At 41.7% G+C, this 27,585-nt stretch overlaps 1 protein-coding gene across 1 annotated transcript in view; it reads left to right on the forward strand.

Moving 5' to 3' along the window:
- The window catches only part of ATP13A4 (ATPase 13A4), a 196,563-nt gene that overhangs the window by 143,742 nt on the left and 25,236 nt on the right, over positions 1–27,585 (forward strand). The window contains exons 27-38 of the mRNA XM_053221900.1: positions 2,208–2,378; positions 3,447–3,604; positions 4,204–4,392; positions 6,911–6,972; positions 10,872–11,022; positions 12,656–12,742; positions 12,964–13,117; positions 14,260–14,371; positions 19,801–19,925; positions 24,421–24,581; positions 25,412–25,534; positions 26,757–26,836. Coding sequence (XP_053077875.1) covers positions 2,208–2,378; positions 3,447–3,604; positions 4,204–4,392; positions 6,911–6,972; positions 10,872–11,022; positions 12,656–12,742; positions 12,964–13,117; positions 14,260–14,371; positions 19,801–19,925; positions 24,421–24,581; positions 25,412–25,534; positions 26,757–26,836 — 1,573 coding nt within the window. The remainder of the gene's footprint in view (positions 1–2,207; positions 2,379–3,446; positions 3,605–4,203; positions 4,393–6,910; positions 6,973–10,871; positions 11,023–12,655; positions 12,743–12,963; positions 13,118–14,259; positions 14,372–19,800; positions 19,926–24,420; positions 24,582–25,411; positions 25,535–26,756; positions 26,837–27,585) is intronic.

The following is a 27,585-nucleotide window of genomic DNA, read 5'->3' on the forward strand; positions in this document are numbered from 1 at the left end:
ATGTTCAGTATTTTCATATAAATTATATCTTTTGATAAACTTGGAAGATATGAAAGCTATTGATGACATCCTGAAACCCAGAAGGTCAAGTCCAAGCTCTTCCCTGCCTTGGCTTGAATATGTGAAAAGGTTCACGACAAAGGATTTGTCACACATCTGCTGCCTGAAAACACACTGGGACTTTAGGACTAATTGAATTTCATTTTTAAGTAGTATGCTGCTAGAGCAGGGAGGGACCTTAGAGGTCACTGCATCTCATGGATATGGAAGCTGAGGTCCAGAGAGAAGAGACCTTGAGATCACAGTGCTTCGAGTTCTCACGAGTGCACATTTGAGGAGATGTTGTGCCAACATTTCTGTAAGATAAAGAAGAATCATAAAGCTTTTTTCACAGATGGACTAGGGGGCTGAGAAGACACATTGACATACTGTGGTTCCCACTGAAGCCAAAATTGAATCCATTTCTCTAGGACAGACCAGGAAGGCATGAAATGGAGACAAGAACATGTATCTTTCTTCTATGTAACTTTACCAAAAAATGTTTTTTTTTTATTAAAAAATGTTTTTTTAATGTTTATTTATTTTTGGAGACAGAGAGACACAGAGCATGAACAGGGAGGAGCAGAGAGAGAGGGAGACACAGAGTCGGAAACAGTCTCCAGTCTCTGAGCTGTCAGCACAGAGCCCAACGTGGGGCCCGAACTCACGAACTGTGAGATCATGACCTGAGCCAAAGTCAGACACTCAACCGACTGAGCCACCCAGGCATATGGTCTCCCCCCACCCCAATTTTTTTAATGTGTGGCAGGCCATGTTTCTTCATATAAGGAATCCATAGATTTGTAAAATTCCTTTAGTGCTGGGACCTCAGCAATGCTAAGTACCTTTCTTCTGGCAAAAAGTGGCCCTACTACAGTGGGACATATCTCTGACTTTGTACTGCCCACTTTTCAAAGGCCAGTGGAAGGCTTTACAAGGTGTATTCCACAGATCCGACCCTAATTACTTCCTCAACGTCATTCACCACCCTGTATTAGCACTTCAGCCCACTGCCATCTGCTCCTTCCATGTCACTGGCAGCAGTCACCCATGTCCCAATGGCCAAACCCAATGGATTCCTTAGATTTCTCTTCTTGTTGACCTCTCTGCTCTTTTGATGATTCTGACCATCTTTCCCTTTGGAAAACTCTCTTCTCCCTAACTGTCCAAGATAGCGCCATGTCCCATGCTGCTCCTGATTGTTGGTAGTGCTCAGAGCTATGTCCTAGTCCTATCCTCTTCTATCTTCACTCTTGGTCCCTCAGTAATCTTCTCTCTCCTGTGACTTTAATCATAGCCTGTAAGGTGGTGAACTTTGACTAAATGTCTCTGGTCTAGGCTTCTCCCTTGAACTCCAGACTCAAATAAATAAATAAATGCAAGATGTCTCAACATAGCCATTCCACAAGACATCTCCAACTCATGGTGAACATAAAGCAACTCTTCCTTCCTCCTATAATCCCTGTGTTGATGACTAATGCCACCCTCTGCTCATTTCCCCAAGTTGGAAACCAAGAAGCCATTTTGAATTTCTCTGTTCCTATGACCTCCCAATATAAAATTCTCCCCAAGTTTTGTAACTTCTTACCTTCTTATTTCTCAGCTCCCGGACTTCCTTTTACTCTCACTGCCTGCTGCCATAAGTCAGACCTTGTTCTCTCCATCTGGATGTCCAGCTTCCAACCTCACCAGACTTCAATCCATTCCCTGTACTGCAGATAGAGTACTCTCTCTCTTGTACATGAATATGATATTACTCTCCTGAATAAAACACTTAAATATCTCCCTACTCCCTTCTGCCACTAATGCCTACCAAAACCATGTAAACACTTAAATATGTGCACCTAGGGCCTCCCTGCTTTGGTTTCCTGCACAGATCTCATGGCCCCTCATTCCCCATGCCCCACATTCTGGACCTCACAACTTGCTATTCTAGCAAGGCTATTTCTAGCCTTCTTTAATGTCCGTGTTGGATGTTACGATACTTATAGTATTTATAATGCAACATTATTCTTATTTATTGGGACTACAAATCTCCTAAAAAACAATCTCCTTGTATCCCTAATACCTAGGGTTGTCCCTGCCACCCCCTGCAGGCTTATAACAAACATCCACCGCATGCCTAGTGAGTGCATACGTGATTTAAATGAGATGTTTGTTTTCTATAGGAGAAAGTATTCCAGTCACTAAAACTCCATTGCCCAAGATGGAGAGCTCCATGCCCTGGAAAACGCAGAGTGAAGCCGATTATAAAAGGCATGTCCTTTTCTGTGGGACAGAGGTTATCCAAGCCAAGGGAGCGTGCTCCGGGACCGTGAGGGCGGTGGTGCTACAGACTGGTGAGTGAGCGTCCCTTCTTTGGTTTGTTACTTTAATGAAATATTTTTGCTCAGTGTGTCTAGTGCCTGAAATCTATTAGGTAAGCAATAGTCTTTCGATAACAAACCAAACCTATTAAAGTTCCATATTTCAAGTGTGAATTGCACTATGGCACATGCCTTTTAGTCAACAAAATACCGATGACAATAATTACTATTAACGTGTTTTGTAGTTTAGAAACTATCTTTATATATCAAACCTGCACAGCAAAGATGCTTGTTCCCACTTCGTACATAAATAGGCTGAGGTCAGCACAATCTGAACAAACTTAAAAAAAAAAAAAATCACATAGTCACTGACAGACCTGGGTCTAGAATTTAGATCTTTTAGCCCCAAATCCCAAGTGTTTTCTAGCCAGGGTTAGAAATTGAAAACTTGAGGGGCGCCTGGGTGGCTCAGTCGGTTAAGCGTCCAACTTCAGCTCAGGTCATGATCTCACGGTTCGTGGGTTCGAGCCCCGCATTGGGCTCTGTGCTGACAGCTCGGAGCCTGGAGCCTGTTTCGGATTCTGTGTCTCCCTCTCTCTCTGCCCCTCCCCCACTCGTGCTCTGTCTCCCTCTGTCTCAAAAATAAATAAACATTAAAAAAATTTTAAAAAAGAAATTGAAAACTTGACACTGAAAAGTATTAGAAATTAAGTCCATCAGTATTTACTGGGTCCTATGGTTTAATTTCAAGTAACGTGTGTGTGTGTGTGTGTGTGTATGTGTGTGTGTGAGTCGTTTCTTTAAAATGAAGTTATATTGGGCAAGGCTGTGTTCTGATCTCAGTGTGGTGGTTTCCTATCTCTGGGTCGCATTGATTTTGAAAGTAGAGAGAAGAAAGATCAGAAGGGAATAGGCTCTGGAAAAGTAAGATATTTCCATTGTAGCACTCAGGTGTCTTCCCAATTATCCTTTAATTGTGTTTGGGTTTAAGCACTGTTGAAATATCTCTAGAGAAAAACAAAGGCCATGTTGAGGCTTAGAAGCGTGCTAGTAGTAGGATTTGTCATCCTAAGAATGTGGATTGTGTGTTTGTTACTTCAGGATTCAACACTGCAAAAGGGGACCTCGTGAGATCCATTCTGTACCCGAAGCCAATGAATTTTAAGCTTTACAGGGATGCCATCAGGTTCCTCCTGTGCCTTGTAGGGACAGCAACCATAGGGATGATCTATACTTTGTGCGTCTATGTGCTCAGCGGGGTAAGTTGCTTTTGTTCTTTTACTACATGCACACGTAACACTCATGGAGGTATAATTTATACTCTGCGTGTTAACCTTAATCTCAGCCATGGTTTGTAAACCTGGGAAACAAAGCCAAACGCTGATACCTGCACATGTACTCACAGTTCGCCAATATGAGAGATTGATCCCCAAGGAATACTATAACAATCAGAACTAGAGGGGCAAAACGCTGTTTCCCGAGCTACCAACAGTGCCTCTCATCTTGTACACTTCTTACACCATTTTTTCCTTTTCGATCTGAGAATATCCCATTAACGTACTTTTTGGCGTTATTAAATAAAGAGCTGAAAATAAAACCTGGATACCCCATGTTGGTGAGGCCGTGGCAAATTTGTACATTGTTCTCTGCTGGTAGCAGCAATGAATGATTACAAACTGTTTCATTGCACTTTGGAAAATCTAGGAGAGCCATAAACCGTGCATACTTTTTGACCCACTCAAATCATTTCTGGGAATCTGACCTAAGGGAGTAAACAAAAGGAGGAAAAAAGTCATATGCACCAAGCTGTTCAGGACTGATTTACCTGTAATAGCTGAAGAGTGACTTTATGTCCCAGGAGCCTCCAGAGGAGGTGGTGAAGAAAGCCCTTGATGTCATCACAATTGCGGTCCCTCCTGCTCTACCTGCTGCTCTGACCACAGGCATTATCTATGCCCAGAAGAGGCTGAAGAAGAGAGGCATCTTTTGCATCAGCCCCCAGAGGATCAATGTATGTGGACAATTAAACCTTGTCTGCTTTGACAAGGTATGTGTGTTTCACCCTCATTATCATTGCCATTTTTATCATCGTTGTCATCGGGTAGAGGCGCTTCACACTTTTCTGGGGCAGGAAACACAGGATGTGTTATCTGCCTTCCTTTTATCTCTGGTTGGATGTGTAATATAGGAAAGGCACGTCTCTTGAGCTTCCAGATTCTGGGGTTTAGAAGAGGGAGAGTAGGTACTGAATAAGCGGGTCTTTGAAAGTCCTTCCAGCTCTAGTATTTTCTAAAACACAGTTAATTAAGGTAGCATTCTGTCCCTCCCCAGACAAAACCACATACAAGGAACAAAACTTAAACCCTTCACTATGGTCCCTGCTTGACCACTACCATGGTCAAGAATATTGCCTAGCATATAGTCAGTGCCCAATAAATATTTATTGGTTTAATAATGAATAAATAAATAATGAATAATGATAGACAATGATGAATAATAATGAATAATGCATAATGGTGAATAAATAATAATTAATCATAATAAATAATGAATGAATAAAAAAGGGAAGAATTTATTTAACTGTATTTTACTTGGGCAGTTGCACTTGGCTATAGGAAAGCTCCGATCAAATCCTTACTGTATTTTCCCATCTGTAGTATATTGCTTAAAATTATTCTTGACTATATGCCAGTTATTCCCAACCAGCCTCTTATTCTACCTCCTCCTGAATATATTCTTTGGGTCTGGTGTCTGCCTATACTGAGTGAGGGGAGGGGCTGTGAGAGGGTAAGGCAGGGATGATGGGCTGTTTTGTGTCCAGGTCTTCATTTATAAAGGGGATTGATGACTGTAGAGAGAGGTCAATGCCTTTGAAAGAAGTTTAACATTACAGTTCTCCTGGTAAGGAAAGGCACAGTCCTGTGGGCCATGGGAGGAATGGCAAGTTTGGATAAGGGATCTAAGGAAATGCCTAGACCAGGGCCTTTACTGGGGTCTCTATGGGGAAGGCAGGTCAGGGCAGGGTAAACAGCTTATGACTGGCTAGTTTGAACGATTTGGGTGAGCTTTGGGCTGCAGGGTGGTCTCTGGCCCTTGGCCCCAGGATGATGAAGGCAGAGGACTATTGCCTCCTGAGGAGTAGGGGCCAGGTAGATGATTAGTTTGCATGTCAAAGGCACGCAGAGTCCCTTACTATCTCTAAGAATTGGCTAGCCCAGGAGATGGAGTCTTTCCTTGGAAAGGTTTTTTAAGATGTCAAATCATCATAATATATAGAAAATTAATACAACACAAGGGTATAATAGGCAGGTGAATATGGGCAAATGAGTGGATTTAGGAAAGCAATAGAGCCGGTGGTTTTGACCAGAGCAAGACGTCAGTAATGGGAGAGGTTTGTACACCTTTGCTATCTGGCTAAGACATTTGTACATACCTTCCAGGCAGTGCCGAACCTTTGAAAGTGGTTTTTGGTTCTGTTTATGCTTTTTCAATAGTTGTTCTCCTTTTTCTTACTTTTGTTGTGGCAAAATGAACATTCCATAAAATTTACCGTTTTAACCATCTTTAAGTGGCTTTAAGTGCACTTACATTGTTGCGCAATCATCACCGCCATCCATCTTGAGAATTGTTCTATCTTCCCAAATGGAAACCCTGTGTCCATTAAACAGGACATTGAAGTTCTTGAGGACAGAAAAGTAATAGGATCAGAGCTATATTACATGGTTACTGGACTATCAGCGAGACCTACCACGATCAGAGGGCTAACATGGCTCTTGCCAGCATTTCTGAATTATTTTGTGATCCAATTAGCATAACAAAGAAGAATGTTCTATTTGTGGGGTCATCTCATCCCTGCACTTGGCAAAAGAAGCAGGGGTGGGACAAATCATTATGACATTAATTTGCATAAAATAAGTAATAATTAGGGGTAATTATCATAATTTGCTCTTACTCTGTGTCAGACATTAAATCAAGCACTTTATTTGTATTATCTAATTTGACGTTCACAATAACCTCATCCGATTATAAGCACATTGTACAGGTAAGGGCTCCGAGGTTCAGAGGGATTAAATAACTCTCCCAGGTCATACAGCTAGTGTTTTAAACGAGTCCAAGCTCTTCATCGTTATCCTGTACGGAGAGAAATACCAAAAAGCACCCTCTTTTACCTAACAGGTGTCAAAGAGCAAACCACCTGTTTAGAGCAGGGAAAAAGTCTACTCCCATTACTTATTTCTGATGACATACTTTTATCTTCTGCGGTAAAACCTGGGACTCACCCATTTTATAGCTCTTACAGGCTTACCAAGACTTTCCCATTAGATCCTCACAACCAGCCTCTGAGGTCTGTAAGACAGATACAGTTTTCTTCCTTTATCGCCAGCTTGGTGGTACAACTGGTAGGAGCCGTCCAAGCTTCTGCCGAGGACCCCAGGATTCCCACCTGACTGTGTCCTTCCTTGAGGTGCTGATTTCAGTAACGTGTTTGTGACATGTATTTTCCTGTTAAAACATACCTTAGGGGCTGTCGCTTCAGAGTAAACCGAGCCCTCGTTTCTGTTTAGACAGGCACCTTAACAAGGGATGGTTTGGATCTCTGGGGAGCCGTGCCCTGCGATAGGAGTGGGTGAGTACCTGGGACTGAATGCACTGGAGTTTCTCTTCTCCCAGAGAAAATACTCTGCATTTTCTCCTGAAAATTAATAATGAAGACATTTTGGCTTCAGAGCAGTCGGTTGCCAGAGTGCCTTCATGTCTCTTTGGAGCACTTCCAAGTCTTACTGAACCATGCATAGCTCCCTACACCCTGTCCCCTGCCCCATTCCACTCGCAAACCTAGGAGACAGAGGGGTTTCGCGTCTTTGCTAAGATGTGATTTGTAAAACCATTTTTACATTTTTTTTAATGTTTATTTATTTTTGAGCAAGCAAGAGGGAGAGAGGGAGAGAGAGAGAGAGAGCAGGGGAGGGGCAGAGAGAGAGGGAGACACAGAATCCAAAGCAGGCTCCAGGCTCTGAGCTGTCAGCACAGAGCCCGAGATCATGACCTGAGCCAAAGTCAGATGCTTAACCAACTAAGCCACCCAGGCACCCTGCAAAAAAATCTTAAAACTGTAATTTGCTGTCAGCATATTAGTGAGGGGCCTGAAGTTGACCCAGTGTACCCGATTTGGAGAATACCAGGACACGGTCCCTCAGGGAGGTAACATTCCTTCTACAAACTGAAGCCTTTCAGTTTGCCTGGAAGGAGAACACTGCACTGACTTGTGCACAGTGAGTTTCAGGAAGAGCAGCAGCCGTGAACCCGTAGCTAATGCACTCATTTTCCTTGGTATTGCAGTTCTGGAAACTCCACCTTTTGGGTGCAGGGCAACTCCTCCTTTCTGGCCAGAAAAGACTCGGTTTTTGGCAATTTTCAGCTTGGGGTGGTATGATTTGCATGGCTCTCTTGTGTGGCCCTCTTGTGGGCATGTCTGACATTGCAACCCCCCCCCCCCCAGCTTTTTCTGGTCACTACCTCCACTTGCGAACAGAACACGAACCATCTGACTTTTACATTTTTTTTTAATTTTTTTTTTTTTGCAACGTTTATTTTTATTTTGGGGACAGAGAGACACAGAGCATGAACGGGGGAGAGGCAGAGAGAGAGGGAGACACAGAATCGGAAACAGGCTCCAGGCTCTGAGCCATCAGCCCAGAGCCTGACGCGGGGCTCGAACTCCCGGACCGCGAGATCGTGACTTGGCTGAAGTCGGACGCTTAACCGACTGCGCCACCCAGGCGCCCCTACATTTTTTCTTAAATGAAAGTATTTCTCCGGTATCCTCACATCCTCCATCACAAAAGCATCTAATACATAAAGGGTACATTGTGGTTCTTCTTATATGCAGGTGACCTATAGTTTATCCACAAAATATTTTAATTACATGTGTGTAATACAGTCTCATATGAAAATATTATTTATAAGCAAGTCTATTTCCTGGGTTAACAAATAGATCTCAGTGCTTCTAGCCACTTTGGTCCACAGGAGAAACCTCTTATAAATATTAAACGTTCTCAAGTTCTTTTCATTTTGTCTCAAACATAGATTTAGATATAGACCTGGTCTTCCTGTTCGTTTGTATGTTTCCACTTCAGCTTCCACAAAAAATGTATGTATTTGTTCAAATACGTGAGCATCCTGAGAGTGGTTGGTCTTTTATTTATATTTGTGTTCCTAGTGCCGTAGCACTATACCAGGCACATGGGCACACACAACAGGTGCCCAGCAAATGTTTAATTAAAATGAACTTACTATGTTCCACCTTTTTTTTTTTTATGTTCCATCTTTTGAATGCTTTTCCATTTATTGAATTCAGGCATCCTCTTATTCACAAAACTTTCTATTTCTAAAAGTAACCTGTCAGGGGCGCCTGGGTGGCTCAGTCGGTTAAGCGGCCGACTTCAGCTCAGGTCGTGATCTCGCGGTCCGTGAGTTCGAGCCCCGCGTCGGGCTCTGTGCTGACAGCTCAGAGCCTGGAGCCTGCTTCTGTTTCTGTGTCTCCCTCTCTCTCTGCCCCTGCCCCGTCCGCGCTCGGTCTCTCTCTGCCTTTCAAAAATGAATAAATGTTTAAAAAATTTAATAAATAAATAAGTAAAAGTAACCTGTCAAATAGAAATAAAAACATTGATACAATGTTTAAGTTATTGATTGATTAATTAAGCCTGCTACTCTTGCTTCCTAAAAGGGAAATTTAAAATTTGAAAAGAAAGATAACATCAGAGAAAACCTACTCAATACTAGGTAGAAGTCAGCATCTGACTTACAGGCTATTAAATATCTTCTTGTAAAAGGTAAGCTCATCTTTAATAATTCTTTTCCAAAAAGTCCTGCCCAATGTGCCAGATACTTCAAGAACCATTAGAAGGCCACCTGGGCTACTTGAGCAGGATCAATCATAAACATTCAAATAAAAATACAAGGACAAGGATGAGAGAGAGTTCTATTTATTTGTTATACAAACAAGAGTTTGGCCCAGTCCCCAGGAACTCAGAATTATATATTCAAAATTACGTAGCAATGACAATACGTGTGCCATCTTAAAAATAAGATTTTTTCCCCTTAATCTGTGTTTGCTTTTCAGTGTGAGCTTAGGCATCTGTGTTAATCACGCTGCTGGTGATTGCTTAATGTGTACTAAAATACTGGGGGACGTGTTGGAAACCACTAAGACAACTTGAACTACTGATATATAATAATAAATATAATCAACAGGGTCAGTAATCAGCCAAGAGGTTTTTGAACTTGTAGGGAAACTTGAATGAGGAAGACAGGAAGAAATACGCCTGGATTATGAGTTAGCTCTGTGATGGGGAGGCTTTCAGGAATAAAAGGCTAGAGCAAACTAAGGCCATAGTTAAAGAAATTCAGTGTCCATATCATGGGAAATAATAATCTGATCCTGGAGAACATGTTTTAAGACAAAATGTGACACATAACAACTTTTCCAGTAATGAGTAATTAGGGTGGTAGAGAGGTCTGGAAACTGCACATTGGAGGCACAGCTAGAGGTCCTATGGTAACCCCAGAGGAAGAAGAGATAATAGGGCCACAGCTGAGCTGGTCCACAAATCTGAAACAAGGGCATGTAGACTCTGGCCCCTTGGAAGCACCTGCCCCTCTGAGGTCCCCCACGTAGGATGGGCTGCTTTGTGGACCACCTACGGTACTCCACGTGTAAGACATGACAGCAAGGCTTCAAAGGACATGCATCTAGTGAACCTGAGGCCACACTTGGTGACTTCATCTCTGACTTAGTGAAAGAACCCTGCGTGTGACAATTGGAGTTGTACCTCAGTAGGTTTTAGACGAGGCTACTTTCTATAAAAAAATGATGGTGATGATGGACGCTAGATGTCAGGATGGAAGAGGGGGACACAATGTCCTTTTCAAAAAATGCTTTTTTTTTTTAGTTCTTTGTCATTAAAGTCTTTCGGTTTTCCAGTAACTAACTCATTCATTTATTCACTCATACATTTGTTGAGTATCTGCTGTGGGCCAAACATCAGATATGTTGGAGAGAAAGATGGAAAAATGTATGCCTGCCCCGAAGGGTTGAGTGAAGGAGATGCACATGTACACACACAGCCATACAATGAGCTAGCCTGTGCTTCTCACCGCATTGGAAATGAAGTGGTCTGGTAGTTGGGGTGGTAGTGGATGTGTTTCAAACTAAGGGTGATACTTCTAGTTTTTTCTATACCTCTGGGATTAAATCAGTGCCAGCGAAAGAGCAAGGAAAAGAAAGAGTTTGAGACAAACCTCAAACACCTTTCTCACGCTTGCTGAATTTATAGAAGAATAACGGCTAAATAAAGCATGATTCATTTGGGGGCATTAGAAGATGCATGCCATCTTGCATGCCATTAGAAGATGCATGCCATTAGAAGATGCATGCTGCAGTAATTTTTCAACAGATATTTACTTCCACAAGCTCCATTTGAGCATGGATGGATAGACTGAAGGCCCTTCCCTTTTCTGCTTCAGGTTCCAGGAAGTCCACAGCTTTGTGTCCGGCAGGTCTTTGCCATGGGGCCCGCTGTGTGCGGCCATGGCCAGCTGCCACTCTCTGATTCTTCTTGATGGGACCATCCAGGGAGATCCTCTGGATCTCAAGATGTTTGAAGCCACCACCTGGGTAAGATCCTGCTCTGCAGAGAACCTAAGAAGCTTCTTCAATGCCAGAGCAACACAGATTTTATCGTATTCAATACTTTCAATATAGAGGTACATGCAGTAGTGATGGACAAACTAATCTAAGTCTGTTTTCCTCATCTGCACAATTTAACTAATAACAGTATCTCCATTGTGGAGTTATTATGAGGATAAATGGAATGATGCATTTAAAAAAAAATCCCTGATAGTATGCCTGGGACATTGTAGGTTAACCATATTCATACAATTATTCTATATCTTCCAACTCTTGAGACAACATAATTGCTGTATAATTATTTTCCAACTTTTGAGCAATGTCTGGCTGTAAAGTTTTCTAGAACATGGGGATTAGGAAACAGCACTGTCTCCACTGCTTAGGATAACTCATTGTTACCAAAAGTTTTATTCCTATTAATTGAATATTGACTTTGTTTCTAAGACTGGAAGAAATAAAAAGGGAAACCGTGAAAGAGCTTTTGTTGAGATTTTGAAGTAGATTTAAGAGCAAAACGTATAGTTCAGGACCAGGTCTCTGGTTTCCCGGTTCCAGTTTTGGCTCTGCTCTGACTGCTTGACCCTGTGAAGGCATCCCTCTTGTTAAAGTGTTGGCTCCCATGACCTTAAAGCAAAAGGGTTTGCATTAGATCAGCAGTGTTCATATAAAACAAACAAACAAAATGAAATAACAGAGCTGGAATCTTTTCTCCAAAGGAAACCTATTCAGAAACATTCTACTAAAAAACCAACAGTTGGAGTTGCTGTGGTTGACATAGAAGATAGACCCTGTGTAGTACAGGAAACGCTCGCCACAAGCCCACTCCTACTCCCGGAAGCCCTGTGCAGTTCTAGGCCTCAGTGATCCCCGCGTGCTACCCTGCTAAAGGAGACAGTCTCTAGGGTCCCTTCCAGCGCTAGTGGGATATGGCTCTGTAGCAGTCTGATGTCACTCTGCCAGTCCCCCCATTTCTTCTGGGTTACTGTTTTTCTGTATCTTTAAGTAGGAATTACAATTTCCTTTCTGAGATTATTTCAGCTGCTGGATGATATGATTACAAAGCATTTTGACATCTTTGGGTAAAAGGTTCCTTTGACTATAATTTAGGGTTATTATTACACCAATTACTGGGCGTTTACTGAACACTAGCCACGTACATCACAGTCCCTGCCCTGCCTGGCCCTGAGGACTATCGATTCAAATTAGACAGAGAAGGAAGGGTGGGAACAGTGTCGAACTCCGGGAAAACAAAGACAGTATGGTGCTTGCCTCACACAAGCCTGCCTCTTCATGCTCACTATTTTCAAGTTAAGCTTTTCAGAAGCGGAGAATGAACCTTTATGCAGCACATTCCAACAGAGAAAGCAGGATAAATTGCATGAATAATTCAGAGGTGTCTGCCTTGCAAGTTCTGTGGCATTTCCAATGCACTCGGCGCTCCCCCCCCACCCCCGGCCCCGTGGCGAAATAAGTCTGGTTCACCTCCATCTGACTGAGGGAGGTGACACTGAGAATACATCAAGGTGGCCTGAGGATTTTCTCAAAGAGGGGGTTTGAGCGTGGTATCAGTGGACGAATAAGAACTCAATCTCTACAAAGAAATATCCCATTTGTGAAACAGGAGATGGCGGTTTCTGGGGACGATTTCCACATCAAGGGAGTGCCAGCACATGCCATGGTGGTTAAGCCCTGCAAAACAGCCAGCCAGGTAAGCCTTGCCTGCTATCCGCCCCCAAATGCCCTGACTCAAAGGGAAATTTTTGAAGGGAAAATTTTGAAGACAGACGTGTCTTCTTTGAATTCCATAGGTGAAAATTGCTAAGACCTTGCTTCCCGTATTTGCTAAAATAAGAATTGAGGGAGTAGTGAACTCTGACTAGCTAGAAGCTATGTTGGTATGTCCCTCTCCATTCCCCCTCCCTCAACCAGGTCCCGGTGGAAGGAATTGCAATCCTGCATCTGTTCCCATTCTCATCAGCACTGCAGAGGATGACAGTCATTGTCCAAGAGATGGGGGGTGACCGGCTGGCATTCATGAAAGGTGCACCGGAAAGGGTGGCCAGCTTTTGCCAACCTGAGACAGGTAAGCGAATAGACTTGTGATTCAACAGACGGATCTGTTATTTCCAGCCCAAATGTGTCCCATCAGCACATGATCTATAAATTTAATTGCCTACTGGCCGTTGCTAATTCGGTAACCCAACTGGCATCCCAAACTCAGTACTTCTCTTTCTCACTTCCTGTCTTTTCCATCTTGGTGAATGGTATTACGAATTTCTGCCGCTACTCCCAATTTAGGACTCGGCCCTGATTCCTCCCTCTCTTTCAGAGCCTCTATTTTATCAATTGCTAATCCATGGCCCTCTCATTCCATCCACCCAGACCCTCATCACCTTTCCCCTGGATCACTTCAATGTTTGGTGAATCCTGGTCCCAGGTTCCCCTACTCTGATTCACCCTTCATACTGTGGCCAGATAGGTTTTTCCACCACAGAGTATAACCGTGTTGTCACTTTCTTGCTGCTATTCTTTCGGTCACTTCCCATAGGTTCCAGGATAGTCTCAGACTCCTTTAGGATCACACATAAGTCCTTCATGATCTGGATCCTATCACACTTTCCAGATATGCCTTGCCACTCCTATCCTCTCTCCTCATGCTTCCCCCGAGCTGAACTCACTACTCAAGTCTTGCTGTCTTGTGTCTCTATGTTTGAGCATTCCCTTGGCCGAAATGCCTTTCCCTTCCTTCATCTACCCACTTCCCGCCAGTATGATACCAGCACCTCGAAATGTTTCTATAGCACACAGCAGTTGCTTAGATCTCATTACACTGGCAATGATCTCATTCCACTGGTTGTTATTAACCCGACAGAGATCTTTAAAGCAGGGTCTGCCGTTCAGTCTCTGTAGAGCCAATATCTGACACATACATGGTAAGTAGACTCTCAATGAATGCTTGCTGGTCAAACTGGAGAAAAAAGAATTACACACGTTTCCCATCTTTTTTTCTTTTTTCTTTTTTTGTTCTGCTTTTTTTCTCATTTCAGCTTCACTGGATCCCAACCCTGACAGTCTAATTATATCTAGGGTTCTCACTGACTTATTTGTGTATCTTTTACGAGGTGTGTTTTCTTGGGAAAGAGTTGGATCTGTTTGTAAAGAATTTTTCCACCGGTACCAGCGGAATAAATGTTGCATACTAATCTTGCCTTATTTTCTGAACAGTACCAACTAGTTTTGTTAGTGAACTTCAGATTTACACGACACAGGGCTTCCGGGTCATAGCACTGGCCTACAAGAAGCTAGAAATGGATCATCATACCACTGCCTTCACCAGGTAAGTAGGGAGGATTTGATAAAGCAGAATGGGTTGCTGGGCAGTGGACTGGGCAGTGGACTGAACAACACAGCTTGCTGGATTGGTGTGCATAAAATGTCTCTGAACTTGGTAAACAGGGATATAGTCATCCCTGTCCTGCCTCAGCCACAAAGCTGATGTGAACACTGGGAGAATTTCTGAGAAAAAACTGTATAAACTATAAAATATGACATCATTGTACAGCTTTGTAAAAATAGACATAGGAAATTAACCAACGTTTCAGAGAGTTTGAAATAGTGGTGAGGACCCCGTTTTGAAACAAATACAAGTAGCTCATTTTTTGTTAGAGTTAGCAAATTAGTTGCTAGAAAACATAACATCTGTCTGAAAAACAATTGATAAATTTGCAACTTAATGAAACAAATGAACAGAGCTTAGACTTACACAGAATCAGAAGAGCCATTCAGGAGGTAGTTTTGAGATGTAAAAGAGGTGCCTAAAAACTAAAATGGACTCAAGTATTTATGAGCTCAAATTTGTTGTTGTATTTTCCACCATTTATAGGCTACCTTGTTTATTTCACCTTCACTGCCATGTCCAGTACTCCGTGTCAGCTTCTGGGGGTAACACTGCTGTGGAGATAATCAGGACTTACTTTGTTATTTTGGATCTTGAATTTGGGAGGTCTAACATACTTGTGTTCAAGCCTATCAGATTCAACACTCCTATTGTCATTATATTTTGTACCACTTCCTTTAAAATAAAATTCATATGTAATTTGATCGGCACGTATTTTCTATAAAAATTGGGGCATCTGAGTGGCTCAGTTGGTTGGGTGTCCAACTTCGGCTCGGGTCATGATCTCACGGTTTGTGGGTTCAAGCCCCACATCGGACTCTGTGCTGACAGCTCGGAGCCTGGGGCCTGCTTCGGATTCTGTGTCTCCCTCTCTTTCTGGCCCTCCCCGACTCATACTCTGTCTCTCTCTGTCTCTCAAAAATAAATAAAAATGTAAAAAAAATAAATAAATAAAAATTAAAAAAATAGAAATAAAGACCATGCCCTGTTGTATAGTAAACATAGAAGCAAACGTGCAATTCATGACAAAAAGTCATATTTCAGTGAATGCTCAGCTGACTCCACTAAATCTAAATGAAGCGATATGTTGCTTGCCCCTGTGTGCGGAATCACTGTGCAGACTGATACAGGTGCATTTACATATTGGAGTTGCAAATACTGCCAGCAGTCTTGCTTGCTGTCAGCGAGGTGACTCTGAAATGGTTACAAACACTTGGTAAAACTGAATCAAACAGTACAATCTCTTCTCACTTTACATGGCAGTTACATTTCTGAAAAATTCAATAGAATATCAAAAGTGTGCAAAAAATACTTTGTGTTTATATGTAAAACACAGCACGGGGGAAGCATAACAATTTATATTTGTTTAATATAATATTAGTAGTATTAGATATGCTATAATAACACAGTATACCATATAGTATAATAATAGTACATTATAAACAGTATAAGCCAGTACTGAAAGTATAAATGATTTTTTAATGTCCATGAATGGATGACCTGTAAAATATTCAAGAGGCATGTGAGATGCAGGGGAATGCTTCATGGTGCATTGGTCATTGCAGGAAATCTTGCTTGGATGCCTACAAGGTTTCCAAAATGCCTTCTAGAGGCAGCGCCTCTCCTGCTGAAAACCACCAACAGGGTCCAGGTCCAACTCTGTCACTTCGTGAATGGATAGTGGGGTCCAGAGGGGGAAATGGCTCATCAAAGATTACTGAGTATTGGAGTCCTGAGGCCAGCTTAGATTGATCCTTAAAACTCGGGCTATTACAACTCTGGGTATTTGTTGTAATTTAATTGACTTGGGCCATTAAAGTTACTCAAGTCAGAGAACTAAGAGTGTGAACTTTGAGACTGGATCTCACATTTGAAAGAAACAAACAAACAAACTTGGGGTCAGGTTGTGGCAGAATTGGGAATGGAACTTTGTTTCTTGGGAACCCATTGACAGATATATATTAAGACTCTGGCTATTAGGCTGCTATTTCTGATGATTATAATAAATAGTTGCATATCTACCAGTTTCAAACTCATGATTTTTGAGCTGGTGCATATAACAAAGCACTAATGGTGAAGACGGATAACCAATAGGGAATTGTGAGGGCTGTGGCACCCAGGAGAGTACATGCCTGGGCTAACAGCATTGAATTCCAACGTTTCAAAGTCTGGCAAGATCTAAACCCTTATAGGATCCAATAGGATCTAATCTTAGGTTGTCAATTTGCCCCTCCTGTGCTAAAGCCACATCACCATACATCTACTCCTAGCTTAGTTAATTTACCTAAACTGTGCTAATCCCTAATTAGAGCAGAAAATTTTTTCTAGGGTGTGCGTGTGTGTGTGTGTGCGTGCACGCGTGCAGAGTGCTTCCAACCCTGATACCATAATTTCTTTGAGGGTTCTCAGCCCACTTTTTGCATATTTCAACCTTTAAAAACAGCCTGGATTCCAAGGACAGGAAATGTAATCTCATGGATGACAATATCCCCTTTGCATCACATTCCCCATTCTTGATTATTTTTAGATGCGTCAGGAGAAGATATACTGTCTGTTCAGGAAGCAGGAAAAAGTAGCTCACTATTCCAGGTTGCAGAGCTTCAGATCCCTCAAGAGACCACTTCTTCTCAACTTCTTGATTTATATTGAAACTCATGAAAAGAAGAATCATGTAGTGTTAGGGCTAGAAGAGATCTTGGAGATCCATTAGTTTTACTACCTTCTTTTACAAAAGAAGAAGTAGATTACCAGACAGAGAAAGTGATTTGCCCATGGTCACACAGCAAAGGTAGTGGCAGATCTGGGTTAAGAACTAGTTAATATCCTGATTACTGTGCATGGAACCCTATGAAGGCCATGTGCCGGGGGAACCAGAAACATGAGTGCCGGGATAGGCTGCAGACTACATCAGATGGCTGACTCTGTGGCCATTTTCTTGACCCAACCTGGTACCTTGTGGTTGGCTTATGTCATATCTCTGAAAATAGCCAAAGCCTGAGGTTTGGATACGAGGGCCACTAGAAAGTTTGGAGGACCTCATTCAGTCATCAACTAAGTTATCCTTCAAAGAGCAGTGCAGATATCCCCTGTTCCAGGAAAGTTTCTCCAATCACTGTACCCAGCAATGATGACACCTTCCTATCTGACTCCATAGGACCATTATTTGTACCTCTTGGTACTTTTCCCAGCCTTCCATACAAACGAGGCAATCAAGTCTAATCTTTTCCTCCTGGTTAAATGTGAAATCCCCAGAATTAGGGGCTACTATAGTTTCTGTACATTCTCTCCCCCTTCTCCTTAGCCCTGTTCCTTGCCCTCATTTAGGTATTCAGTAAATGGTCATTCACTTGACAGACTGATTGGCTTTGCTTTCCATAAAAACTCTTCTGGCAGCAGAATTTCTGAAAGAGAAAATACAATTTCCTCGGCTGCTTGTCAAAGAGAAAAAAAAAAGGTCACATCAGGCATCAAAGCATTTCAACTAAGGGAACCCTGGCTGAGCACTTCCTCTGTTGGGCACCGCGCACGTGTTGTTGAGCCTGTCTCTGAACTAGGCAGGCTTGCCCTCAGGTTGTTGAGACAGATCAGATAACAAAGAATGGCAAGAGGTATATAAACAAACAAAATGTGTGCTACGCTGAGCTGGAGGTAAGATCCTGAGGGAGCAATTATATTTACCCCCATGGGAAGGTTTTTATGGGGACGGGCCTGTGAATTGGGCCTCGGAATAAAAACAGGCAGGGTTTCTTCAATGGCAGATCATGGTGAACTTACAACCTTTTCCGTGAAGTAAGAAAGAATGTCTCGTGGCAGTTCAGAGCAAATGTTTAGAGATGGTTGAGTACAGAACATAGCCATGGTGGCTGGTCCACCTTGTCAGGAGGTTAGGGTAGGTGAAGAATTTAGTGATAGGTAAAGCTGGAGAGATAGTTTGGAACCAGATTATGGAGAGATTTCAATGCCAGGTTCAGAAGACTGGGGAATGCCTGGGGCGAGTAGTGCAAACTGTGCCCACTTCTGACCGCTCTGGTGGAGGTGTTAGCAGGGTCCTAGAAGCATGACTAACTCTAGTTGATGCCGCTGGCTGACACGAGACCCAGGTCTGAGACGCCTGTGGCAAGTAGGGCAAGGTGGGTCCTGCTGGGTGCTGCTTTCACCCATATTTCAGACAGAATTAGGCAATGCTGGTATGTTGCTCTTGTGTCTGCTAGAGGTGACTGGGTCTCAGATAAATGAATCCATGGCAGAATTTTTGGAGCTCCAACCCCAGATATACTTCCCTGCACTTAATCCTGTGGAATGTCTTGGAAATTTTACTGAGGTGGACGGGAGCCTCAGAAGCCCCTCTTCTTTCCAGAAACATTCATACTATATGCAGAAGAACAATGCTCTCTGCTGAGGGAGGAAGAGAGGGAGGAGCTTGGCTTTAAAATAGGGGCTCTTTTGGGGTGCCTGGGTGGCTCAATTGGTTAAGCATCTGACTCTTGGTTTTGGCTCGATCATGATCTCAAAGTCTGTGAGTTTGAGTCCCACATCAGGCTCTGCACTGGCAGTGCAGAGCCTGCTTGGGGTCCTCTCTCTCTCCTCTCCCCCACCCCCTACCGCCCCACTTGTGCGGTCTCTCTCAAAATACATAAACTAAATAAATACATAAATAAAAATAAAAGAGGGGCTGTTTTTTGAGTCTGAGAACTCCTGGGGCTAAAATAATATTGCTTATAGGCTTGGATTCAGGAGAGACTAGCATTTTGTTGTATTGTTCTTGAGTCTCACTTACTTTTCATGTTTCCATTCTAGAATACCTCTCTGGGGGTTGCTAACAGGTGAGGTGTTGGAAACCAGACTAGCCACAGCAGAAAGAAGACTTGGGGTCATTTAGTTCATTCTCTAGGAAGGTTAAAGCAAATCTTTTGTTTAATAAATACTCTCTCTTCCAATTGATTCAGTCAGAGCAAATGTCTCAGTATCCTTCATGTCCCTTCCTGTCTTCTTTCTGCATATTTACTGGCACATATTCGGTGTTTAAGGAATGGTCCTTAAGTGGGTGAATGGGAACCACTTCTGATAGGATCATATTTGCCTTTGCTTTGGTTTTGCTTCCCCTAAGAAAGACCACATTGTGCTATTTCTTTTTTTTTAATTTATTTATTTTGAGAGAAAGAGAGAACCAGCAGAGGAGAGGGTGACAGAAAGGGAGAGACAGAATCCCAAGCAGGTTCCATGCCATCAGTGTGGAGCCCAACGTGGGGCTCAATCTCATGAACCATGAGATAATGACTTGAGCCAAAGTCAAGAGTCGGATGTTTGACTGAGCCACCCGGGCGCCCCCATATTGTGTTATTTCTGTTCAATTATATATATGTTTCCAGGGACAAAGTAGAATCAGACCTGATATTTCTGGGATTGCTCATCTTGGAGAATCGGTTGAAAGAAGAAACAAAACCAGTTCTGGAAGAGCTCATCTCTGCCCGGATAAGGACTGTAATGATCACAGGTATATAACAAAGTTGTACATGGAAACAGAAAGAATTTGATGTGGAAATAGACAAGATCCATTCATTTCACAAAGACTGTTGACTACCTACTGTGGGTGGGACACCATTCTCGGTGTTGGAGATCTGCAACAGAAAAGGCAAAATTACTGCTCTCACCAAGTTTCTGTTCAGGTGGGATGAGATAGAAAATCAATCAGTTGATCAAACAAGCAGCTGGCAATAAGAGTTATGAGGTACATAAAACAAAACAGGGTGATGTCTTAACTGGCTACTTTATATGCGGTGTCCTCTCTGAGAAAGGCCATTTGAAATAACCCCTGACTGACAAGAAGACGTGGGTCAGGCACAGATGACAATTTTTGTTAAATGTTAGTAGGAAGAGAAATGCTTAGTCAGCATGGTGTGTAAACTACCCTGAAGGCCCATTTATTATTCTGGTGGTAAAAAAAAAAAAAAAACCAAAACCAAAAACAAACACAAAAACAAAAAACTGTCCCCTGTGCTTCTCTCAAACCCCAAATCAAGGGAGTGGTGAGAAAGGATCATGCAAGAAAAGTGTGTGAAATTTCTTAATGAATGCTTCTTAGTGGAGAATAGATCATTTCTTCATGTGTTCAAATTTAAGTGTGCGCCTTTCTTTCCCTGCTTTCCAGTCAGGTGCATTGAACTCTGATAGTTGTGTCGCCAAGGTACACTATTTCCCCACCAGAGCCCTTATTCCCCAGCCCATTTCCCCTGAATCCAGCTTCACTGTGGGAAGCTCTAGGATACTTCTACTTTCTCCTCTGTACCTCCCATCTCCCATTCTACCCCCACAATACAAGAGACTTAGGGGTCCCTTTTACCTTCTTCCATTTTAGTCCCTCAATCCAACTTGTTGGTATTGCTGAGCTAATTTACTACTTAGAATTGCCCTTACATCATGACCCGTCTGTTTCAAAAATCTTTATTTAGCACTTATTTTACACATTTCCATAATCTATCCTTAGTATTGGGATTTAGGTAGAAATAAAGACGCATCACTCTGTACCCCGCTTCTTCACTTCTTCACTCATATTGGAATTTCTGTTCTGTTTCTTTGCTTGCTGGGTTAAATTTTTCTTCTCAAGGTTTGTCCTTGGATAGGATAGAAGGATGTTATGCTCTCTAATTTCTTACATACCCTGGAGTATCTTTCTTGGCTCTGACAGGTGAATGCCCTCTTGTCTGGGTGTAGGCTTTGGGGGTTAGAGTCCTGTTTTTTCCTTAATGATCTCTAGGTGTTATTACAAGTCCAATTCCAGTCCACTGTAGGTAATTTGTTCTCTTCTGTATATTGTCCTTTTCTTCAACTTTGGAGGTTACAAATACTACCAGAGTATGTCTATATGTTTGTCTTTTTGTCCCATTGATTTCATTAATTAATTAAAAGTAAACACTTTTAATCTATCTTCTTCCTGTCAGGGAAAGTTCTTCTATTGTTCATTTAATTATGGCCTTTGCTCTGTCTCTTCCTTTTTCCCTTCTGGAATTTCTGTTATTCACATGATAGGCTTTCTGGATTTATCTTCTCTGTCTCTTATCTTTTTTCTTGTTATTCTCATATTTGTATAATTTGCCTCCATGTTTTAAGATTTTTTTTGCATCCAGTTTTTCCAAACCATAAACTCAGGTTCCAAGATGACCATTATCTCCTTCAAATTACCTCTTAATGTTGAGATCTGAAATCACGTTTTGGGGTGGGAATACCTCTAGAAAACCTTTTTAAGGGGGGGGGGCACTAGAGGAGAAAGGCTACATTTGAGTTTTCTTAAGTGCACTTATTATTTTTAATGAGATAATGCAAAGTTTTTTTCTTTAATGTGTATTTATTTTTGACAGAGAGAGAAAGAGTGCATGCGAGCAGTCGTGGGAGGGTCAGAGAGTGAGGGAAACACAGAATCTGAAACAGGCTCCAGGCTCTGAGCTATCAGCACAGAGCCTGAGGTAGGGCTTGAACCCACAAACCGTGGTGAGATCATGACCCGAGATGAAGTCGGACGCTTAACAGATTGAGCCCCGCAAGGCTCCCAGAGTTACTGCAGGTTTTATCTATCTCTCCAACAACTGCTCTATTTTGTCTGTCATGTGTTGTTCTGGTTGTTCTGCCTGATATTTTCCTGTCTAGCTTCTGAGACTTCTAAAATAGGTTGTTATATTCTCTGTCAGATGACTGAGGCTCAGGCGTGGAACTTCTCAGGTAGTGGATGGCAAAAGTGTCCTGTGCTGCAGAGCAGCCCAACTATTGGTGACCTGCTGAGGCATTGTGGACACTTCTTAGCTCTCAGGGCTCTGGCCTCAGGGTAGAGAAACTCCTGCCCACCGTTAGCTCTTCTGGGCTTCCTCATATGTACTTTGGTAGAGGCCTGAAGAAAGCCATGTTAGGGATAGGCAGTCAGATGTTATTTATCGTTCAGTGGTTGCTCTAGGAATCACATCTGTACCTACCCTGTCAAGAAGGCTTACAACCATGAACGTCCTTTGCCTTCTCTCCTTTAGGTTATGGTTGTCGCGTATATGACAATGAAAACCCCACCATACCATGTTAAGGTTTTCACTTTCAATAGGCACGAGTTACACACAAATGGAAGAAAAATAGACTTTTATATTTACCCAGATCTTCATTATTTCTGTTGCTATGTTTTTATTCCTAATGTTAGAAGTTTCCCTCTGGTGTCCTTTCCTTTCAGCCTAAAGAACTGTTAGCATTTCTTTTTGAGTAGGTCTGCTACAACAAATTATCTTAGTTTCCCTTCCTCTAAGAATGTCTTATCTCTCCTTCCTTTCTGAAGGGTACTTTCAGAGCTTCACAGTTCTTTCTTCAGCACTTCAAAGATATTTCACTGTCATTTTGCCTCCATGTTTTTTGATGACAAATCTGTAATAATTTGAATAGTCGTTCCCTAATATATAATGTAGTATTTTCTCTTGCCGTTCCTAAGGTATTTTCTTTATCTTTGTTTTTAGAAGTTTGATTGTAGTGTTTCTGGGTATGGTTCTCATTGAGTTTATCTTACTGGGATTCGCTGGGCTTCTTAAATCTATGAATTTAAATCTTTTACCGTATCTGGGAACTTATCTGCTTTATGTCTTCAAAATATTTTTTCCTGTTTTGATTCCTTTCTCCTTTCCTTCCTGGACTCTAATCACATGACTGTTGTCATTCTCCAGTCTCTGTTCTTTTGTTTTTTTAATTTTCTCTCCGTTTTTCAGATTGTATAATTTCTACTTACCTATCTGCAAATTCACTGCCTCCTTCTCCTGTCACCTCTATTCGGCTTTTGAGAGCATCCAGGGAATTTTTTATTTCAGTTATTATATTGTTCAATTCTAAAGCAGTCATTTGGTTCTTATTTATAGAGCATATATATATTTTTTCTCTTAAGAACTTCTATCTTGTCATTTATTTTAAGAGTGGTAACCTTTACCTCATGGAGGAAGCTTATAACAGCTGCTTTAAGAACATTGGTAATTCTAGCATCTGGGTCATCCTGGTACAAGCAATGGTTGATTGTCTTTTCTTTTCTTGAGAATTGACCACATTTTCCAGGTGTTTTGTATGTTGACTTTCTTGAACATTTAAAATATTATAGTGTGAGATTTCGGATCTTGTTAAAATCCCCTGGAGAATGGTGAGGGTGATTTTTGTTTGTTTGAGCAAGCAAAACTCTAGGACATGGGAGGTGATTCATGTCATAGTTCAATTCTTGAGGCCTCTACTCTCCTTCCCTGGGTTTGTTCTGCACATTCACAGCTCTGGGTTGAGTTCACCCAGTAAGTTAGTCTGGTTGTCTAGCTGTCTCCTTTCCAGGGTCTGCCCCATAGTTCTTCAGCCTTCAAGCTTTTTCTTTTTCTAGTTTCTCTGGTCAGAAAGACTAAGTTTCTTTTGGAGTTGTACTTAGCATCCTTCACAGCGCTGGGACTGGGGTTCACACTCAGCTCACACATGTGAGAGAAAAAAATAAAACCAAGAATATCACCACCTTGTAGATTATTTCTCCAAATTTGACTCCCTTCCACATTCTACCTGCTTTTGTTTACTTTTCAAAGTCCTCAGATAGTTGCTTTTTGTATTTTCCCCATAGTTTCCCATTGTAATCAGTGGGAGAGATAGATTTTAGTGGTCTTATTCCAATTTGGCTGAAAGTGGAACCACCTGGTACTATATTAAATCAGTAGGGTTTTGATAAATGTTTACCAAGCTGAAAAATGATGGAAATAGATTTGAATTTTGCCTTTTTGTTTTTTTCTTTCCATTCTCTGGAAAAACTGGTGGGTTATGAGTAACCAGATAAAAAGCAATAAGAATCACGAAAGGGATCATGGATTCATGGAGAATCAGCATGAGAGAGACTTAGAAATTATTTCTTTTCACAACTAAAATAAATCTGGACTCCTTACCCTAGTTTTCCAGGCCCTGCATGAATTGGTTCTATCTTTTCAACCTCACCTTGCTATACCCTTCCTTTCTTATAGGTGACAATCTTCAGACCGCAATAACAGTGGCCAGAAAGTCTGGAATGGTTTCTGAAAGCCAACAAGTCATTCTGATTGAAGCGAATGAAATCACTGGGTCCTCATCAGCATCTATATCTTGGAAATTAGTAGAAGAGAAGTCCATTGCATACAGCAATCGGGTACACCTAAAAACAGACTTATCTAACTTGACTCATAGTGTTGGCTTCTGAGCAGCTTTGACTGGCAGAGATGTACAGGTGACCTCGGGTCAACATATTTCCCCAAATGACTAACACATATGCAGTTCGAAGAACTCCTATCCATTTCTCATACTGTTCCTACTGAGCTTTAATGTATAGTGCCGTCGTGGGTCCTGGAAAGGATCCATTATTTTAAGTGTAATAATGTTGTTGGCCCTATGGGAGAAAAAATGTAGTAAGGGGGACTGTGAATCTAATTTCTCATCCTCCTCTTGCTTGCTAACCATCCCACTGGGTCCTAAGGAGATTTAGTCCCTGGGAGAGAAACTGCTGTGCACATTGGAAAATTAGACTATGTCTTTGGGCTGGGAAAAAAAAGTTTTATCCATGTATTCCCAATCATTCAGTATCCTATCTCTATTGTGTCCTTGTGGAACAATATCAATTCTGTAAGAACAAAAAATGATCAGTTCTCACTTCAGGGAGAGATTTGTTAAGGTGTAGTCCTTTGTATTTTACACTTGAAATGTGTGAAATGTGCTCTTCTCTGGGACTCACCAAGATCAAATCAGGATGAGAACAGGACAGGAGTGTTATTCTCCTATTCACTAGAGGCTGTGATGTGCAAAGATTGATCCAGCAAAGACAAAGTGTTTCTCTGAGGAATTGGTGCTGGAGTGTGACTCTTAAAGAGAGACCCCAGTCTCTCTTAAAGAGAGAGGCCAGTCGTCACTGCCTCTCTCTGATATACTTGTGGTCCTTTACCACTCTATCAAGTGTCTAAAATAACTCGTGTTTTGCTTTTGCAGGATAATTACATTAATATCAAGGAAGAAGTCTCTGATCATGGCAGAGAGGGAAGTTACCATTTTGCCTTAAGTGGAAAATCCTTTCAGGTTATAAGTCAACATTTCAGTAGCCTACTCCCAAAGGTAAGTTCTAAGAGGGTATCAGTCTCCCAGTAAAGATGCCAATGAAGTCACTTACAGAGCATGTTCATAAGTAATTTCAAACTTTTAAGTGGGTAAGAAATACCTATTGAATATGTCATAAAGGGGCAAAAACATTTTGTTGTCTCATTTCTAGATAAGTTTAAAATTAGTAAATTTGATTAGCCCATTTCTCACCATCTAGAGAAATAAAGTATTAGGAGCTTCTCAAGTCACAAGGATTGCTTTTGGGTGGCTGTCTTCATACTGCCATGGTGAGGGGTCTAACGGCGAAGGGGAAATCCATCAATTATAGAGGACAGCAGCCCAAGAAAGGAATTCTGTTAGGTTTTTGATAGAGAGCCTACACAAGAAAGGGTCAAAGTTAACAATTTTCTGATGAAGAATAAACTCATAGCAGGGGCAGGTAAGTTATATACATAACAGGTGGACAAACTAGAGAAAGATTGTGTCTAGTGTAGTCCAAAGATAAGTTATTTGTATTCAATTGCTTATCATCTTAGGCACTGTTTAAGACAAAAAGATTAAAGACATAGAGGCTGATCAAACATTAAGCTGAGTTACTTTCAAGAAGAGCAAGGAGCACAGAGATCTAACAGAAGAATTCAGACTCTGTAGAATAAAGCTCAGGTGGATGGAGCGGTATAGATTTATTATATCTCCAGACCACCAATGTTCCATAGCCAAAATTAGACTTGGGATATCAGCTGAGCTCCACAATTGGTCAAGCCCAGATGGCATGGTTAAATCAAAGACCACTAATTGTCACTATTTCATCATGAGGCTGTTTTTTCTGCTCGTTCTGAACAATTTTCTGAGAAGCTGTTGCCTCCTTTCCTTTTCCTAGGATGCTGACCTCTTGATATCTTGCAATTTCTCATACTTTATGGTTGAAGATTCCATTAAGCTCAGGATTTTTTGACCACCTTCTTGATGGCAGTTCAGCTAAATATCTGAAGGTCATCATTTTCATCCAATATTTTTATTAAGCAGTCATCTTGACTGATTTTTGGCCTCCTTGGTCGCTTACTTGATGACCAAGTTCTCATTGTCTTAAAAATAAAAAAAAAAAAAAGACTTCTTGGAAACAAATTGTGTTTTGCCATTCATGGATTTTATTTTCCAGTCAGCGTTCTAAGCATTATCAATTATCTCATGTATGACCAACTGACGTGATATAAAGTTTCTCTTGGGTTCCTTACAGATACTGATAAATGGAACAATCTTTGCAAGAATGTCTCCTGGGCAGAAATCCAGTCTGGTGGAAGAATTTCAGAAACTGGAGTAGGTTCTTTACCAATTCAGGTGGTATGAAGTGCCTGGAGCATGACAGTCAGGGAGAGTGTAAGAGGTACAAGAAGTCCCCTAAGGCAGTGGTTCTGAACCTAACTGCCTATGACAGTCACCCTGGGAGCTTTGAAAAAATAACAATCCCAGGACCCCACTGTCCAGATATTCTAATTCAGTTGCTCATGTGAGGCTTGGACATCAGTGTTTTTTCAGCGTCCCTCAAATGAGTCAATTTTGCACCCAGAGTTGAGAACCACTGGACTAGAACATATGGGACGTGAAAGTGTGTGGTGAGAAATGAACCTGGAAGGATAGTTTGAGTTCAGCTCCTGAAGGTACAGTGAGAATTTAGACATTATAAATTATCATCACAGCTGTGATATAAGGAGATTCGTATGGCAAGGGATTCACATAACCTTAAAAATACTGAAATATTTATATGGCAAAGTATCTTCTCTGTCCTGAATCAGAATAATACTTCTCTTTTAACACAAAGGGTCTCCATTAGAGAATAGGCAGTTCAAATAAAGTGCCCATCATTTGAGACCCTTTATTTCCTGTAACAGAACCCATGGAGTCCTGTAAGTTTTCTTCATTTCTGGTGCTGGACCATATAGACATGACTCCTAATCTTTTTCACTCCCACTCCATCCCCCCTGATTTAGTCACTAGGCAAGCTTCTTGATTCAGAAAGTCCTGTCTTCTTAACTTGGTTGAAAACCTAGATAGTAAACCAGTTGCCT

The sequence above is a fragment of the Acinonyx jubatus genome, chromosome C2 (genome assembly GCF_027475565.1).
Source record: "Acinonyx jubatus isolate Ajub_Pintada_27869175 chromosome C2, VMU_Ajub_asm_v1.0, whole genome shotgun sequence".
Lineage (NCBI taxonomy): Eukaryota > Metazoa > Chordata > Mammalia > Carnivora > Felidae > Acinonyx > Acinonyx jubatus.